The 19,892-nt window shown below is 38.6% G+C and overlaps 1 protein-coding gene across 2 annotated transcripts; it reads left to right on the top strand.

Moving 5' to 3' along the window:
- The first annotated feature begins 5,789 nt into the window (after positions 1–5,789).
- On the top strand, positions 5,790–19,347 carry INPP1 (inositol polyphosphate-1-phosphatase). 2 transcript variants are annotated; one of them, XM_053471857.1, is made up of 7 exons: positions 5,790–5,898; positions 6,193–6,307; positions 12,876–13,086; positions 14,248–14,308; positions 14,444–14,644; positions 16,737–16,911; positions 18,172–19,347. In XM_053471857.1, exons 3-7 carry the CDS (start codon positions 12,883–12,885, stop codon positions 18,725–18,727), a joined length of 1,197 nt encoding a protein of 398 aa, XP_053327832.1. In that variant the 5' UTR covers positions 5,790–5,898; positions 6,193–6,307; positions 12,876–12,882; the 3' UTR covers positions 18,728–19,347. The 2 variants fall into 2 exon arrangements, with proteins under 2 accessions (XP_053327832.1, XP_053327833.1); XM_053471858.1 differs by lacking the exon at positions 5,790–5,898 and having other exon boundaries at positions 6,174–6,307.
- The last annotated feature ends 545 nt before the right edge of the window (positions 19,348–19,892 follow it).

The following is a 19,892-nucleotide window of genomic DNA, read 5'->3' as shown; positions in this document are numbered from 1 at the left end:
CCAGTTGAGCTCTAGTCGGACTCTGTCGAGTGGAATCAACTGTTCATAAGACCGATGTGCTTGCAGGTGTCTCGCCTTCAGTTGCTGCATGGCGCGATTATACAGAGGACCTGGGAAGAACACTTGTTGAGGTAGATACAGTGGCGTCTCCAGCTTTCATATTTAGGGGGGGCACATGGGGGGCCAGGGACCAAAGTAGAGGGGCCAATTATAAAACGGTACATATACACTATATATATATATATATATATATATATATATATATATATACACACACATACACACGTTAGACGTGCATTTTTAACTACATAATATGTATTTATCTCTTTGAAGTAAAGACTGTGATTAAAATATGATTTCAAAATAACAGCTAAAGTGACAGTTATTTTTCATTCTTTAATATTAGCCCCTGCAGACAATATATATAAATATTAGACCCTGCTGCAGATATATAGAAATATTACACCCTGCTTCCGATATATATTAACCCCTGCTGCGGATATATATTAATATTAGCCCCTGCTGCGGATACAAACTAATATTATACCCTGCTGCCGACATACATAGAAATTATACCCTGCTGCCAACATATATTAATATTAGCCCCTACTGCCGATATATATTATTAGTCCCTGCAGCCAATATATATAAATATTAGCCCCTGCAGCCAATATTTATTGATAATAGGCCCTGCAGCCAATATATATTAATATTAGCCCCTGAGGCCGATATATATAAATATTAGTCCCAGCTTCCGATATATATTAATATTAGCCCCTGTAGCCAATATATATTAATATTAAACCCTGCTGCCAATATATTTGCCACACTGACTGCAGATCAGGGGAAGACAGTGAGAGTCAGTGCAGTGTTCCCTCCTTCTGACTGCACCGTGACATTGAGAGGTCCTCTCACCTGTAATCATCCCCACAGTCCCTTTGTCCCCTCATTCACTAAACCATACCGCTCTTTTACTTACACCCTGTAGTTCAGGTATAGATCAAATAAACAACACATGGAAACAGCACACGCAACTGAATGAGATAAAAAAAAATACCTGTATTTGCAGGTATACATAAATAATGTATGGAAACATAGCAGATACAGATCAACAGAATTTGACACACTATTTGACATCCAAACAACTATAAATCATTCTTTTTTATCACATTATTAAAATCCCAGAAATCAAAAAAGTTAAAAGGCCCAAATAAATTAAGGAGATTAGACATAATGGAAACTTCAACAAAACATTTAGCCATTAATACATGACAACCATCTTAGCGCTGCGTCACCAAATGAACACCTCATCACAGATAACACAATGCATACAGCTGCATATAACTAAGCTGAGTACCACTTGGTCTGTGAAGGCCAGTGAAACCAAAGGGGAATAGCGTCCTGTATAATGAATCAAGAATTGAGTTTCACAAACTCTGAACCAACATCTAACTTTTAATAATATATTCAGATTGAAATAAGAGTAAATAACACAAAACCTTTACTTTTCCTCTGATTTCTAGGCCTAGAAAGTTTTGTCCTCTGAAGTGACCACAAAATCTGGATAAATAAAAATTACAAAGTTCTATTTAACCCTCTACAGCAAGTAAAGTGCCAGGAAACAGATGACCAAACTCATATCAGGACAGGCTCTGCCACACTGACACCCAAACACATACACCAGGACAGGCTCTGCTGCCACATGGACCCCCACATCAGGATGGGATAACCATATAAAATGCCTTCCACATTGCTTTGCTGTTTGTGTGTATTGACCTTTGTGTATTTGTGCCCCCCCAGCCACCCCCCTTTGTGCATTTTTGCAATACACCCTTGTGTATTGATTGATTTGATGCTCCCAGCCAGCCTCCCTCCCTTGTGTATTGATTTATTTGATGCCCCCAGCCAGCCCCCCCTCCCTTGTGTATTGATTTATTTGATGCCCCCAGCCAGCCCCCCTCCCTTGTGTATTGATTTATTTGATGCCCCCAGCCAGCCCCCTCCCTTGTGTATTGATTTATTTGATGTCCCCAGCCAGCCCCCCTCCCTTGTGTTTTGATGCACCAACCCCTTGTACTGGTTAATGTAATGGCCCCCATACCCATGTGTATTACCCCCCCCCCCGTTTGTGTATTGATATATGTAACATCCTTCTAACCACCCTGATGTGTAATTATGTCCCCAGCCACCATCTTTTTGTATTATTTAATTTTCCCAATGCAGCCCCCCCTTGTTAATGTCCCTCCTTCTGTCACCTCCACTATTCATTTAAAATAAAATACTTTTTTTTGCTGGCCTTCATTCTTCCACTGTAACACAGCAGACTGCTCTTCTCCCTCATGCTCTTCTCCCTCCCTGGCAACTGTTCCGTAAGAGCCCACCCCCTTCAAAGGGGCGGGACGAAGAGCCTCAGTCAGTGATCGGCATGCCGGCAATCCATTTAGCAGCCAGTGGAGGCGGTTTTACAGTCGCTTTGAAACTGTCAGCCGCATCGGCTGCAATTAGAGCTTAGTGATCCGGCACACCGGGTCAATGGTATAGCGTTTCAATTGGGGGGGCACACTGGGGGGCACAGCATAATGTAGGGGGGCCATGGCCCCCTCTGGCGACGCCACTGGGTAGATAATAGACCTCACTCCCCACGATCGAAAGAAAGCCATCACTGGTTTCATCAGCTTGGTAAAACACCATGGACCTGAGACCGATCGTAAGACAGGTGAATTGCCATAGGCCGGAATTCCAACGGAATTGAAGATAACGTCTGAAGTGTGGATGAATCGGAACCCTGAGGTATGCATCCTTTAAATCCAATTTTGTGAACCAGTCCTGTTTCAAGAGAAGATCCCGGAGTAGATGGATTCCCTCCATTTTGAAGTGACGGTATATATAAAACTCTCCTGATTTCTTTCAGACTAGAAAAACATTGCTTAAGAGACCTGGTTGGCCAGAAATCTCTGAATCGATGAGAGCCTGAGTCTCCTGGTCTGCGAACAGGGGGGTAGGAGGACATGATTGTGTTGGGTTGGATACAAAATCTATAACAAACCCTTTCACCATCTGAAGTATCCAGCTGTCGGATGTGATAAGGTGCCAATATTGGGAAAAGTGAGCGAGACTCATGGCAGGGGGCAGAGCCATAAGGGAGGAAAATTGAGGTATCGGAATTACCAGGTGAATATTTTATTTTGCCACGTCCTCTAGCGACCAGGAACGTAGGGTGAAACTGGTTAGGGGGTTTTAGATCCATAACAGAATCTGGGGTCTTGGAACTATCCATGGCTGACAGCACAGCCCCGTTGTCTGGCAGCCCGGTGGAAAACCACCTTGGGTCTGAAAAACTCTCTTTAACAATGTTTCCACTCTATTTATGGTGGTGTAATTGCCTGCTTGTTTACGCAGTTTGTTAATAAAAGGTTCTCCAAACAGTTTGCCCTGAGCTTTGGGACCCAATTATTTAACTGCCATACCTGCCTCTCTGGACCCAATCCCTTATAAGAGATGAGTAGGGGTCTTAGATGAGGCTGGTAATGACTGTGCCAGGATAAGACCTGCCTAAACAGGATGCATGGCGACATAGAATAGAAGCTCTAGAGAAAGGTAACAAAACGGATAAAAAACGCTGAGAAGAAAAAATGAAATGTAGGGGTAAAAAACACTAGAAACCCAAAACAAAGATGGCCACCACGAGATCACGTGAGACCTACACAGGCGACCATGATTCAAGATGGCCGCTCGGATCTCACAAGATCCAAGATGGCCGCCAGACAAATGAAGAAGGATGAAATGCAGGCAAAGGGAGAGAGAACTGAGACAAAACGGCGAAATATAAAAAAATAATAATATATGAGATTCACACAACAATACGAAATAGACTGACCTGCAATGAGGAGCAGCATAAAAGAGGATGATGTCATGAGGGGAAGGACTTTTATACTTTATGCATTGTTCTGATTGGTTATCAGTTTTTCTGTATGTTTTTTTCTTTGCTGCTGTGAGGATCAGTAAAGAAGGTTATGTAAAATATGACCCTCTTGTCCTGCTATAAAATTACATGTTCTACTAGTCAGACTATTGCTACAGGACAGGGACCTACTTTTGTTATGTTTTCATACCTATTGTACTTCTGACTGCTGTTATTTATTTAGTATATATATATATATATATATATATATATATATATTATACATATATATATATTATATATATATAGTATATATATATATATATACACACACACACACACACACACACACATGCAGTATATATACTACACAATGCAAACATCGAGCAAATACGGTGTGTGTGTGTATATATATATATATATATATATATATATATATATATACACACACACACAAAGGAAGAAATTCTGGTACAGAACTGATACATAACAACCCACAGAATTGTCCAATCAGTAGATGTAATCTATTTGTTCCTACGATCATAGGACGGCTTTTCAACCTGTGCACCAAAATCGGCGTTTACACATAACCCCAACATTTTGTTTTTCTGTAGATAGACATCCATAGGCCATTGTCAAGTTGCGTAGAAAAAACATTATATAAACTTTCACTAGATTTAAAAACATGCCTCAAAATGCAAGGGAACCCAGAACTAGCCTTGGTTATGGGTGGCCACCAGTCTATTCTTGGGAGTCATTTAAATGCGGGATTTATCTTGCAGATGTCTAGATGACTCACACCGAGTGTTTTCATTGTTGCATAGTCTCTCTGTGCTGCCCTTTTTGTTGCTGTTTTGCTTATTTAGTTTATATGTTTAGTTTTGACAATGTAACTCATTGTAACATGTTTTCTTTACCTAAGGAAGAATGCACACTAAAATATTAGATGCTTTATCTGCGGTTGAAGCTGCAGCTGTGAACACTTGTCACAACAGCAGCTCATTTTCCCAGGTGTGTTTCCTTGTGTCAAACCATATCATTATTATTTGTTGTTTTATATAGCGCCATCAAATTCCGTAGCTCTGTACAATGGGTGGACAGGACACAACAAGTAGTATGTAACATAACAAATTGACTTAGAGTGACAACAGGTGAGGAGGGCCCTGCTCAAAGGAGCTTAGATCTGCTGTAATTCTTACGTAAAATTGGTATTTTTACTGTACATGACTTGCCCTGTGCTGTGTTGCAACGTTTACCTTTTTCTTTCCACAATTGCCCGCTTTCTCTATGTTCTCGGCTTGAAGCAGCCAATATGCGGCAGGAAAGCGCCGGCGCGCTTGCAGCGCTCGCACAGGGGGGTAAGTATATCATGCGGAGAGAGCTGTGTTTGTCTGCATGGCAATTTGCTGGATGGGGAGAGGCGGAAATGCACATGAGGCATTCTACAGACATTACAAAGGGAGAACAACTACATTGGAAGGGGCCTCTGAAGTGCATATGATAGCTGGGGTGTCCCTTTAATTAACTAAAGTAAAAAATAGATGCGTTTTATTCCAGTATGGAAACCATGTGTGCGGCATTCAAAGGGTTAACCTGATAAGGCCTAGCTGCATCAACTTCCCCGGCCAAGCCTGTCAGAGGAAGCGGTCTGAAAGACATTTGTAAAAAAAAAAAAAAAAAACATTTAGTTTCGGCCTTTAATTTGCGGCCTGGCCGGTGCCCTTTATATGCCCCAAAGGGAATGTTGGTAAAACGGGAAACGTTTCCATAGCCGCACCGGAGAAAAGTCAGACTCGTACGTGCCCTTCGTAAACACAAAACGTAAGCCGGTGATGGAAGCCAAACAGGATCAGGCCTCGCCCACCACATACCAGCATCATCGCTGTCATCAGCGGGCTATGAGGAGGCGTGATTGCGGCACCCGGCAATGTCACACCGACAGGAGAGCGAGAGGATCCCGGGTGCGCAGTCTGCTTCTCTCTGCCCCATCGCGATCTGTGAGGACCCACTTTGCTCTATCATTCTGGCAATGCCTGTGTGAGATCTGTAACGCTACTTCTTTCCTCTGCTGACCCCGATGGCTCTGTATCCAGCAGTTAGATCAGTGGATCCCTGCGTTACTGATCCCTGCTCTTGTGATCGGTTGTGTAGTGAAACACCTATGATCTGGATCCTCCGCTGCCTGTTTATCTCTTCTCGTGGTTATCTCTCTGTTCCTTCTGCTCTGTGATGGCTGCTGTTGTCATTACTCTCTCCACTGTAACTACTAACAGATCATTTTTGACTTGCAGGCAAGGGAAGGGTTTGCCTTCTGTGACTGGTGTTTCGGGAGAGGAAATCTGTAACCCGCACAGGAAGCCATTGGAAGGAGCACAGACGAAGCATACTCTCCCAGATCACTGCAAGGTACTGCTAAACCCAGTGCTTACTCCACAAGGGCTCTGCCATCATAATGACATTTGCTGTCTTTGTAATTCTATATTTAGGGCAGATCAGCCATTATTCACCCATAATTGTAAGTTCCTAGGCTTGATAAACTTTTGTCTCCAATGTGGACACAGAGCAGGATTTTTTCTTGTTTCCCTGGGCAAGGAATTGGTTAACAGACAGACCAGTGACATTTATGACCCTGTAAACTATAACAATCACTTGGCATTCCACAGCATGGCTTCATTTCCTGTGGAGAGAGGACATGAAACCATATGAGTACCTGAAGGGGTTCTGCAGCATATCGCAATGCTGTGTCTCATGTTATGTTTCCTAGGAAATATACTAAAAACATTTTTTATGTCGGAAGAAGACTGGGATAGGCAGCGACAGGCTTAGTGGGGGACGTTTCTCTAAATCGCCTTTAGGCGCCATTGACTACCAGGAGGTTACCAGAAGTCACTGGGTTCTTGTGTGAGCAGTTTACGTATCCCTCAAACCAACAACCAATTGGTACCAGAAACATTTTTTTAGTTGACAATAGGTAGTGAAAAGCTTGGGTTGCTCGTTTGTTTTTCCTTGAGAGTTTTTTGGCAGCCATCGGGGCTGATTATCTCTTTTAAAGCCTCTCAGATGCTCATACAAGGGTCCTTGGTCACCCAAAGAGCAGGCAGCACATCAAGCCCGCATGAGATACCTGCTGGCACCCATAAGTATAAACAAGGTGTAATTAGGGGCCCTAAGAATAAACAAGGTATAATTTGGGTTAAGAATAAAGGTTTGTGAAAGTATCAAAAAGTGTCAGGTTGTGACAATTGTATAAAGCTCTTTGTGGCACCTGCATCAGAAGTTAGATCTTGAAGTAGCTCAAAATCCCACAATAAAATGTTGCACATTTTACATACATACACTTTGTTTTTCTTCCCCAGATAAATATGACTAACTTAACAGCCACATTATATCATTTGTATGTAACATTTACATTTATACAACTCGTTATGTTGCAAGTTTCAGTTGTAGGGATCTCTGGCACTGATTGGCTGCTCCAAGCTACCAATCAATGGTAAGAATCGTCAAACCACAGAGGAATAGTGCAGCTGCAGAGATGCAGCTTCTACTTTCTCCCTTTTGTAAGAAGGCTCTGTATATTATATACATTTTTCACTAGTGTGTGTGTGTCGGGGACAGTAAACTGTCCATTGAAGTTTGTTGTCTACAGCTTGCAGTGTAGAGACAATAGGTTTGCTCAGCTTTCTACTCATAGGGTTACAGCTAAAAATAGCAGACATTTCCTTAATTATTAATTGAATGGCTACGTTTGACTGCTGCCAGTGATGCACACCGATATGCAAAATGGTACAAACAGCCAAATCTAGTTAATATATTTCTCACAAACGGCTGAGTTTAAAAATAGAGATACCATTATAAAACCCCAGGCAAGTAATTGAAAATCACCTTTAATATAAAAATAATGCTGATTTTTCTTTGTTGCGTAAATCATGCTTAGCCCAGCTGTCCGATATTGGGTAAAAAGGACGTTTTACTGTGAAGGAAAACCAAACAAAAACGCTGGCACTCTTTACAGATGAGATGCTCAAACAATATATCATTATAATCATGAAAAAAACTGCTTTTATTAGGGATCATAGTCCCGTAATAAAAAATATATATTATATCAAGTGTTAAACAAAAAAATAATAATGACAAAAAGCAGACCAGCCACTAGAACGGAGAACCTGCTTAACAAGTTTCGCACCAAAGGCTCTTTATCAAGGAGTTATTACATGATTTACACTGCTGGAGCGTCTCATCTTTAAGGAGTGCCAGCGTTTTCGTTTTGCTTTGCAGTTGGAGTGGGTGCTCCACATTTTGAGCTTCAGCAACCGTGTTGAGACTGCTACCTGCCATTCAGTCACTAATCAGTAAAAACGTGGTTTGATCTGGCGTTCCATTATGACAGTTTACTGTCCCTGACATCCCATATGAAGAAGAATGCATATTACTGATATTAAATTTTTTCCCAAAACAAAACTTAGCTGATGTGGAAACTGCAACTCTGCTGCTGCAGCTGCCCTCTTGTGTGGTCCAACATTTCTTGCCACTCAAAGCAGCCAATTATTGGCAGAAAAATGCTCCCATTGGAATCAATGTGTGCAGAGAGTGACAGAATTATGCCACGTTCTCGTTCATTGAGGTGGCCTAGGGCAGAATGTTGCCAGTTATGTGCCATCTAGATATTTTAAAATGCTTTAATTAACAATTGTGTGACTTTGCCCATTTGCAAACTGTCAATGCATCAGCTCAGAAGGCACACTCCCTCTCTGTGTTTTAGCATAGTGTATGTAGGCTCAATACATGTCTTAACGTGTCAGTGGACTGTGCATATGTGGCTGGCAACATCATCAATACAGATTATATTTTAATATGCATTTTAATAAGATTTCTTTCAGCCATAAGTTTGATTATAGAATTGCTTTTATTATCATATAGAAATTGCAGATGAAGTGCATCTTGTTGTCACTCTTTTTTAGCACTTACATTCTTTACGTGTAAAGAGATCTAGTGCTGCATACGCCGCCTCTGCTGTCTGGGTGCCAGCTTTGGCTCCTTGAAGCATCCGATTAGTGGCAGGAAAGTGCTCCCTATCTAAAAAACCTGGTAAGGGGGGTCCAACCACGCACTCTTTGGATGCCACCAGGATGGGGGTCTGCTCTTAAGGTTTTTAAAATAGATTTTGACCCCCCCCCATTAGCAGGGGCTAAAAAGGCATATACCTCTATGGGGTGGAGTGGTGGTGGCCATCATCACGCCCCCCCCCCCTTTGTTCATAGGGGGTCCTAGGGATCCCTATTTTATTTATTTAAGTTAATATATATTTATGTATACAATGTTTTTAGCAGGGGGGTCTCCGGAATCTAAATAGTTAGTGCAGATGTGACTAACGGGCTGAGTTACATTGTTTTGTCCAAGTTAATATGTTTGGTTAGCTATTTTTAGAAGTATGCTCTTCAACATCTGGTATGAATTATTTCTAGTCATATGTTCTAGAGCGGTGGAATTAATTCACTGGTTTGAAATCACTCTTTGCCTCAACAGTAGAAACAACAGTAGAAATGAAGGACATGCATACTGCATATTAAAGTGTGCGTGTTGTGTATACACCCAAATGTATGCATCAACAAGCATCTTTGTTATAAAAATGTGTTTGCTTGTCATATATATATATATATATATATATATATATATATATATATATATATATATATGTATGGAATATAGGTCTCTTAAATGTTTTGCCTGTATTTTGATTGGAGCATCATTTGCAAAAGAAAAGCAAATACATTTTTCTTTAGATTTCCAATGTTACCAAAAACGCGCTTCTGTACAGAACACATAACGGAACTTTCCCATGCCCTATTCCTAATATAGCACCAAGAGCTTACATGATGAATATGGGTAGCCTATGTGGAAAGGTTTTGGAGCCATCTGAAAGGATCTATAGATTTAATAATGCAAAATTTGCAGAACTCAGTACACGGTTGTTAATGTGTTTATTTCAACATACATTTTAGTGACGTTGCGTTAAAATTAGTTTTTGACTTTCATAGTCCTCTCCTTTATTATCTGGTCGCCATCAATTGGAGCCAAGGTAGATGCTTTGTTTGCAGGTCCTCATCTGTAATTCACAAAATTAACCCTATGTATATATTTTAACCCAGTGTGCGCTAAGGTTTGGAGTTTTTAAACAAACCTGGGAGTGTATTGTGACAATAGGCATGGGGTTAAATAATCTACAAGCTTTGGATTTAAGTGAGGAGGCTAAAGTAAAATGCCCTTTGGAGTGACATGAACCCCATGCCTTCCTGTCCATCCCTGTCCTGCTGCATTAAGTTAAAAAAACAAAAGTTAAGAACTCTTTTTGTAATATTTCTATCTACGGGTAAGTCCTTCTAGTAAAGGGGATAGAGGAGTACCATCCAGGGACTCTCTGAGTGCCACGAACTTGGGGGTTCTTGCTTTTCTTAAGGTTTTTAAAATATATCTTTAAGTCTGTCATTAGTAGGGGAAGAGGGATGAGGCCATATACCCCCAGGCTTAATTACCTTAATTACTCAGTGCCAATGCGAGTTAGGAATTTGCATGTTGGACTTTTTTTTCCCAACTTGTGTCAATTTGCATTCCGAAAACTTGCATTTGTTGACAACTCACAAGCACTCACACTTAGATGAATGGACACCCCAAAGAGAAAATCTGGGGAGTTATGTTAAATAATTTATAAAAAATATCCTCCTTCTTTACACGTTAGTTAGTCCCCTTGAATAAATGTTATTTTTCCGTCGACACAGCACCAGAAATAAACAATACATGCGATGTGACATATTTAGTGGTGAGGGTAACATTAAGGCTTATTTTGGACAGCTTTGATGATAAATACTATTTCCAGACCATGATTTCTCCATTGTGTGAATGCCTTACACATGAAACAAACCTTATAAGCCCATGTCCCTCTACACCAGGCAAGGCAAATTTAGAAGTGTTTGGTACTCTCTGTACAGAACTTGCTTTATTCATAATATTAGCACATACTTAACATTTAGAGCTTAGTTTGAATGAGGCATCTACTTAACTTTGAAGTGCTTTACTATAGTATGTGCTTGATTTCCAAATAGTGTACCTGGCTAAAATGCTAGCTTTAAAGAAATTGACTAATTCTGCAAAAGTACTACTTTTTTGCGCCTTCTGACATACTAGACTATTATGCCCCTGCCTGCAGTTCTAAATGCTCGATAATTACTTATTATATTAGATGTTTCTTTTGATTCTTCCACCAGTAGAAGACTTTTGGCATAGCTCAGCAATATACTTTAAGACAGGTTAATGTCCCTGATACCCTCACTATAGAATTATAGAAATATAGAATATTAAGGTTCTCTGTTTTATAATATGGATTCTTCTGAAATGGAAATAAATAAATAACGCCTAAATGTGTTAGAATCTGCAGCCCTGCTGCTGCAGTTGACCTCCATTTGTTGAGACAGTTTTGCGATCGACTGGAGGTAAGTATATAAATGTAGCTGGTGGTGGCAAAATGCATATGGGGGATTCTGCAGGGACAATATGAAAATTTAAAAGGGACCACATAGCTTAAACTGGAAAAAACATAATTGTTAACTTTCACTTTTCAACTTCAACTGGAGGTTTAGGTATCTTATTACTGGTGCTTCACTCGAGCCCTATGTTTGGCATCCTAAGTGTTTTAGAAAAATGAATGCACTTTAAATGTTTGTCTGCCAGCTCACAGTACTTACTGTTTGTAAAATAATATATTTTCTAAATGCTTTATTAAAATCCAGTATAATATACACTGTTTACCTATGGCCCTAGCATCTACCTCCACCACCCTTTGCCGTCTTCTGATTTTTCCTACAAAAAAAAAGGAACGCAAAATATCCTATTTGCTCAATTATAAAACGGCCCCCCAAAATTTGAATATTATTTTAGGAAATTTTATTTGCCACTCTGCCCCAGTTATGCACATCAGATATGCCCCCAGATATGCCTTATATGCCACTCTGCCTCCCTGACATGCATTTTAACCCCCTATTTGCCACCCCCCCATATGTCTTATACACTCCTATATGCCACTGCCTCTCTGATAAGCTTTTTAACCCTCTATATGCCACTATGCCTCCAGAAAACCATTGATACCCCCCCATGCCACTCTAGTCTAGTCTAGTGGGGCAGCCGGTGGAGGGCTAGATCTGGATCTTAGTCTTGTAGTCAGACCTCTATTTGAGGTCTCATTAGAAGAAGACCTCGAATATAAGACGAGGGGTATTAAAAAACCTTGTCTTATAATTGTGCAAATACGGTATGTAATGTTAGTGTTTTATTGGATTTTTGTTGCATTTAGTATATAAAAAATTATTTAAGCAACCAGATGTTTATATGGCATTTCCTGTTACCCAAAGGAAGGTAAAAAATATTGCTTTTGGATGTAAAGAATTTGTATTTCTTGAACTTTTCATAGTAAAATACACGGTAGCCATGCTATTAACAGGATGTATTTTTGCACATTTAAATATGGGTTTGAATCCTGTCGTTCCATGAACATATTTACAGTTTCAATTTTATTTGCAGTTTAACGTTTTCTAGAGTTGCCTATAATTAAATAACCCCACAATGTAGAAGCATTTATAGTTTAGCTTACCGTTGCCTAAACTAAAAAAACTCTCCTTCACAAGAAAATATTTTCTAACTTTAGCGTATTTATCAAAGAAAATAACAGTTCAATAAACGTTTTAAGCAATAGATTTAGGGGAAAGAATGGTTTAACATTGTTATCCTTAAACTATAATATTAATCAATGCTGATATTTAAATATCTTTCTAATATTATTATTATTGAAATAAAAACAAACACATAATTTACATTACTAGCATTGTCCGCCTCCTAGCACTCTTAATTTAATTATTGTTACTGTGTCCTGTCATGGACCTGTCTGAATTACAATAGCTGTTCTTTTTCTGTGATTTCTTACAAACAGGTTAAAAATGTCTGCCATCCTTCAAGAACTGCTTAGAGCTTCAGAAAAAGCTGCATGCATTGCTCGCGCATGCCGACAGGAAGATGCACTATTCCAGTTATTAATTGAGGAAAAGAAAGAGGGAGAAAAGAATAAGAAATTTCTCACTGATTTCAAAACCCTTGCTGACGTCTTGGTCCAGGAAGTAATAAAACATGACATTGGGAAAAAGGTACCCAGGAACTTAGGTTGTCCATATTGTAAATTGTTACCCATCATATCAAGGACTCTTATTTATCTATCTTTGTGTCCTTTAATTTGCAGACTTGTTGGGCATCTTATTTTCTAGCATACAAAAGATATGCGCCACACATGCCTTATTCCTTGCCGTTTGCTCTACTCTAATGGATTTAAAGGCACACTACACACCTATTTTTCTTTAGATACATGTTGGAGTCCAGTTTGCATACCAGCCAGAGCAGGGCTTAAATGAGACGGAACTCCAATAGCTAAAGAATGCGTGCCCTAGTTTGAATGTAGTAAAATGCATGGACTCCAACATGCACAAAAATAAAATTTTTGGCACTAGAATGTCCCCTTAAGTTTTTGTAACTAAATATGACGTTATAAATGTGTATTGCTAGTACTATTAAATGTCCAAACCCTTCCCAGAATTAGTTTTCATAGTTTCACTTAAGATGACACTCCAGACATCCATAATGCACTTTAATAATAGCTTAGTGGTCTCTTTCTATTTATGTGGTGCCCCCCTGTATACTCCCCCTCATAGCAGCCAATTTGTCACAAAGGATTGGGCCATGGAGGAGGTGTTGTGCTGTAGATCTGGATCTGCAGCTTTTCCTTAAGTGTTTTTTGGTTTTTTTTTTTGTTATTTTTTTGTTATTTTGTTTTATATTATCATTGGTTCCACACAAAAAAGCAGTAAACTGCCAATACCAAAAACATCAACGGAAACACACTATTCCATAGTGCCTTCACTAATGGAAATTCCTACCAAACATAAATGAACGTACCCCAAGTGGCACACCCATGGAAACAAGCATCCCAGGATAACTTGTAGATCTTAGCCAGTGTTCTTATTTGGTGAGGCTGTCTGGGACATTAAACTGTCCCTTTAATATAATTTGGCAGACACTGATAGGCTGTGGCCAAAGAAACTGAAAAATATTATTAAAATTCTGTATTGTGATTAATCCTTCAGAGGAATTAATAAAGTAACAGTATCCCATTGTCTATTTGCTTCACAAACAAGAGAGTGCAATTATTGGATCCGTGAGCATGAAAATGATTTGTTGAGAATATTGATAACTAATTCTTTATAGCAGATATGTAAAATGTATAGAGTATATAATCACCATGTGTAAATATTCAGTTTCCAGGTTTAGAAAATCAAATTGCAGGTGAAGAATCAAATGAATTTACAAATGAACTAGGTAAGTAATACGGAAGGAGCATTATAAACAAATGTGTATTGGCCAGTACTAAATGTTGTAAAACACTATTTTATTATTTTAAAAAAATCATGTCTTACTGTAGTTTAATAATGAATATTCACCCTTTATTCATAGGAGAAAAAATTACAGTTAAAGTGTGTGCAACAGAGGAAGAAACAGCTAAACTTTTACAAAAGGTCCTTGATAATAACGAAGCTGCATCCAAAGCCTTAGCAAGGGTTGTTCATCAGGATGTGAGTCTAACAGACCCTGCACTTAGTGCCATAAGTGTTGACATTCCATGGAGCAACATCGCTGTGTGGGTGGATCCTATTGGTAAGTGGAGAGTTATGGTGCACTAGCACATATATCGGCGCTGTAAAGAATACAGTCATGTGAAAAAAACCGTACACCCTCTTTTAATTCTATGGTTTTTCAGGACATAACAATGATCTGTTTCTTAGTAGATCTAACAACCGTCGATGCACAACACACGACATTTTACATTGTGTCATGATTTATTCAACAAAAATAGAGCCAAAATGAAGAAGCCATGTTTGAAAAAATAAGTATGCCCTTACTACTTCTATAGATATTAAGATGCTAAGTAACAGGCAGGTGCTGCTAATCAAATGCCCTTGATTAATTAATCATCAGCAAGTGTGACCACCTCTATAAAAGCTGAATTTTTGGCAGTTTGCTGGTCTGGAGCAGGTGTGTGTTAACACAATGCCAAGGAGGAAAGACATCAGCAATGATCTTAGAAAAGCAATTGTTGATGCTCATCAATCTGGGAAGGGTTATGAGGTCGTTTCTAAACAATTTAAAGCCCATCATTCTACAGTAAGAAGGATTATTCAAAAGTGGAAAAAAATAAAGACAGTTGCCAGTCTTCCCAGGAGTGGACATCCCAGCAAAATCCCCCCGTGCAATGCTCAGAGAAATTGCAAAAAACCCAAGAGTTACATCTCAGAATCTACAGGCATGTTAAATGAAGTTCATGACTGTACAATTTTAAAAAGACTGAACAATTATGGTTTGTTTGGAGGGGTTGCCAACAGAAAAGAACATGGTGGTGGAAGGGTCATGATTTGGGCTTGTTTTGCAGTCATTGAGTCGACCATGAACTACTCTGTTTACCACAGTCAAATGCAGGACAATTTGTCCAAAGGCTAATGACTGAAATTGATCTCAAGCACACCGGCAAATCTGCAACAGAATGGCTGAAAAAAAATGAATAAAGGTGTTGCAATGACCCTGTCAAAATCTAAACCTAAGCCCAATTGAAATGCTGCGACAGGACCTTATTCTGGCTAATATAGTATATTAGACCCACATATAGGCATTTGATTTTTTTTAACAAAGTAGTATAAGATTAATACAGTTAAAGATTAAAAGGTGTAGCAGAAAGGGGAATCTACATTCCGCTTGTTAGATCAAAGATAAATCCTAATTAACAAAAATTTAAAAAGCTTTACCTTGGGTGTGTTTGTTTCATGAACACAACAGATACTCAAACACAGCTATTTGATTACATATAAATGTTGTTTGCCAGCGTTGGCGATTATTATTTGCTACGCAAATCACATTCTTTATTACTGCCACTGGAATCTGGCAGTAGAAAGTGTTCTGTGGAGTGATGAATCATGAATCTAATGGGCAAGTCTGAGTCTGGTAGATGCTTAGAGAACGTTACCTGTCTGACTGTTTTGCGCCAACGGTGAAGTTTGGAGGTGGAGGGATAATGGTATGGGGCTATTTTTCAGGGGTTGGGCTAGGTCCCTTACTCCCAGTGAAGGGAAATCTTAATGCTTCCGCATACCAAGACATTTTGGACAATTCTATGCCTACAACTTTGTGGGAACAGTTTGAGAAAGGCCCAGTGCACAAAGCAAGGTTTAGGATCAACTGTAATGGAGATTGCGAGCCATGCCTTCTTGTCCAAAATCAGTGCCTGACCTGTCAAACGCTCTACTGAATGAACAGGCAAAAAATGTCCACAGAAACACTCCAAAATCTTGTTGAAAGCCTTCCCAGAAGAGTGGAAGCTGTTATAGCTGCAAAAGGGAGGGGGGCAACTACTTATTAATGTATTTAAAATGCAACTTCCCTGTTGGTATAATGGTCAGGTGTCCCAATACTTTTGTCCGTACAGTGTACAATAATTTACACATAATTTAGGAAAGTTGATCCCTGCACTAAGGAGTTTACAGTCTAAGTAATGTTAATAATAATTTACAAATTGGTAATAGCGTTAATTCCAAATATATGTTACACTGATTAGTTCTGTTCTGGATAGATTTGAGACAGCGGCATATTCCCCAGAAAGTAAATTTACTATGATATTTTATTTCTTTTTTATGTGCTTTATATATAGGTATATCATATATAAAGAAATTATTCACTTATTCTCTCTATTTAATTCCAGATTCAACATATCAATACATTAAGGGATCCTCAGATACTGAGCCAAATAAAGGAATTTATACTAAGGGCCTTCAGTGTGTAACTGTTTTAATTGGTGTCTACCTGATTGACACAGGACTTCCAATTATGGGTGTCGTTAATCAACCGTTTGCCACAAAGGATCCCAAAACACTCAGGTACAGATTTAAAAATAGTTTGATTACTGCCTACAACTTTGCTGTACATGTACATTCATATAAGCCAGGACTTGGTAGCCATGGTTTCTATATTTTGTTTAAATCTGTTCCTAATATTTTTGTGTAATTTTTATATTCATTTTGATATACGTGTACCTCATCCCCCCCCCCCCAAAAAAAAAGTATCAAGCTGGCTACCCTATTGGTCTTCTTGGCTCCTTACACAAATCTGGCCATCCGAGATATACATGTAAATGTTGCTAACATGCTAATTAGGCTGGAGGCTTAATGATATTAGTCATTGATATTAACAGTATGTCCTTGAACACAAGCATTATAGCTGTCAGTGGAGCGCTAGGAGTAGATTTTAAGTCGAGCTAAATCGGTAACCACTCCACAAACGTTATATATATATATATATATATTCAAGTTGCTTGCCTAGGCCTCGCCCAGGGCAGCAGCACCCCTAGCTTTACCATAAGCAGGCTTTTATGAGTGGCACATAGGGGGTCAAAAGGCATACCATGGGGCACAGTGGCATATAGAGGGTTAAAAGGTATATCATGGGCCACAGTGCCATATTGGAGTGGCAAGCCTGGGGGCAGATGTGCGTAACTGGGGGACAGGTTGGAAAATACAAGAAATAAAAACAAAAAAAATATTTTTCTCAATCATAGCTTTTATTAAAAAAAATAGTTTACATGAATTAACATTTACTGGTAAAACTTTTTTCCTTTGGGGTCGTCTTATATTCAGGCTTTTTCTTTTTTTCCTAAGTTAATATTCAGATTTTGGGGGGTCGTCTTATAATCAGGGTCGTCTTATAATCGAGCAAATACGGTAATTTATGGGACAGTTGTATTATTAGGGTAGATAAATATCAGTGGTGTGTAAAAAGTGGAGCCATTGTCTCCACAATGATAAAATCTTGACATGAAGTGCTTTTGTATTTTAGACAGAAGGATTGAGGGTTAAACTGCCCTCAAAGTTTTATAAGAACTTCAGATTCCCAAAGCATACTTTATCAGATTCTATGTTATATTCAGTGTATTCATGTTAATACCTTAAGCCTGTCCCAAAACATCATGCATGTACTTTATTCATTGTTCTTTGTTAACATTAGAATGACTTACATAATACTTACCAAACGGGTAAAGGAGCATGAATCACTGCAAGTTGGTAGACCAATTTCTATGAAAGAGAAAACTAATTTGCATAATGTGAATCTTGGTTAATGCCATAATTTATTCATATTCTCAGGTGGAAAGGCCAGCACTATTGGGGACTGTCATACATGAATTCCAATATCTGCTCACTACAGTTTACTGCCAATGGAGAAAGTCATAGCACACCAAATGTCAATTCATTACAGCAAGGTGGAAAAGGAAAGGACTTCTATTCAGCCGTAACTAGTTCAGCTGAAGCAAAGAATATTCTCAGCTCTCTGTCGGCAATTTGTGGAGAAAACCTGCACTTCGCAGCAGGAGCAGGCTACAAGTGTCTTTGTGTGGTGCAGGGTCTAGTGGATTTTTATGTGTTTTCCGAAGATACCACTTTCAAGTGGGACAGCTGTGCTCCTCATGCCATCCTGAGATCTCTTGGAGGAGGTATACTGGACCTTTCAGAGTGCCTGAAAATGTTAAGGCACCAAAACGTATTGACAGAGAAGCCCCATCTGTTATATAATTCAGAGGTAGAAGGAGCAACTGGGGCAGACAGGTGGTCTAATAAAGGAGGACTTGTGGCCTACAGATCAGAAGAACATCTAAAATCATTTATGTACAATTTTCTGAAAAATCTGCCTCACCAAAAATGAGCAGTTTAATGAGATGAAGTTTTATTTATTTTACATTAAAACATATCAAATGGGTGGTATATTCAATGTATTATGTATAAAAAAAAACATTTTTATTGTTATGTATTCTAAGAGCTAAAATGGTTTGTGGAACCTAAAAAGCAAGTGCAGTAGTAGATCGTATGAATTTATTTTCAAGTTAATATGCATATTACATTAATAAGTACAACATCAATTGGTGTGATGGTTGACTTTTTGTTTTAGCAGTTTTTAAGATATTTTGGAATATTTGATCAGTTTCAATATTGGTCTTAAACCTCATTCATTTTTTAACCATGGCTACTTTTTAGTGCAACCCCTCTCTCCTGACACTCTTTATTAACAATTTGGAGATATTTACTACTAGATGAACAATGAGGAAGGAAAGGTCAGGTACTTGGTGGTAATTATTTCGATTTTTAAGTAGGACTAGTCTGGTCAAAGCAGACTGAGTAAAAGAAAAATGGTGTAGCTGGCATTATTGGAAGAGTGTAGTTGCACGTTGGGACAGCTGCCTGTGGAGGGTTTGTATACTGATACATCAAGCTAGAGTACGTTGGCTCTGCTTGCGCCTCATTTTCAATTGTTCATCCACGACCACTTATAAATAAAGGGGTTGTGTGAAATAAGATATAAGACACTAGGTCGACTTAAAAAAAAAAAATAATTATATCAATTCATTTAAAGATATATCTTTTCTATTAGTTTGGGTGCATTTGGGATTTGGTGCTATATCAATGTGTTATTGAGGAAACCGTTGTTTTGCAGTATCCTACCATTGCAATATCAGTTTTATTTTTATATTAAATATATATTAAGACTTCTAAGTAGGGTCCCAATGACCATCATTACATTATAAAATATGTATGTATTTTATTATTCTAATAAAAAAAAATATTTATGGGGAAAATGACTTTGTATGTGTAACTTTCATTTAAACAGCTTTGCAGATTTATTTACTCATACTTAAAATATGAAATAATTTGGCCATAGTGTAACTATTTTTTTCTTACAAAAAATAATATCCAAGATTATGATAAGGTAATGACATATATGGGAAAGTGCAGTTTTTCTTTATCAATGTTTTGAAGATCTGAATGGAGTGCACTATAGTAACTTACTAGCAACATTGAGGTTAATAAAATTT

The sequence above is a fragment of the Spea bombifrons genome, chromosome 7, assembly GCF_027358695.1.
Source record: "Spea bombifrons isolate aSpeBom1 chromosome 7, aSpeBom1.2.pri, whole genome shotgun sequence".
In the NCBI taxonomy this organism is placed as follows: Eukaryota; Metazoa; Chordata; class Amphibia; order Anura; family Pelobatidae; genus Spea; species Spea bombifrons.
The sequence above is the reverse complement of the archived record's forward strand: the minus strand, read 5'-3'. Positions and strand labels throughout refer to the sequence as shown.

Excerpts from the sequence above, each read along its gene's own strand:
- INPP1 (XM_053471857.1), top strand. The coding sequence starts at position 12,883 with ATGTCTGCCATCCTTCAAGAACTGCTTAGAGCTTCAGAAAAAGCTGCA. Across the intron at positions 13,087-14,247 it reads AACATGACATTGGGAAAAAG|TTTCCAGGTTTAGAAAATCA; the intron begins GTACCCAGGAAC and ends GTAAATATTCAG. Across the intron at positions 16,912-18,171 it reads AAGGATCCCAAAACACTCAG|GTGGAAAGGCCAGCACTATT; the intron begins GTACAGATTTAA and ends TCATATTCTCAG.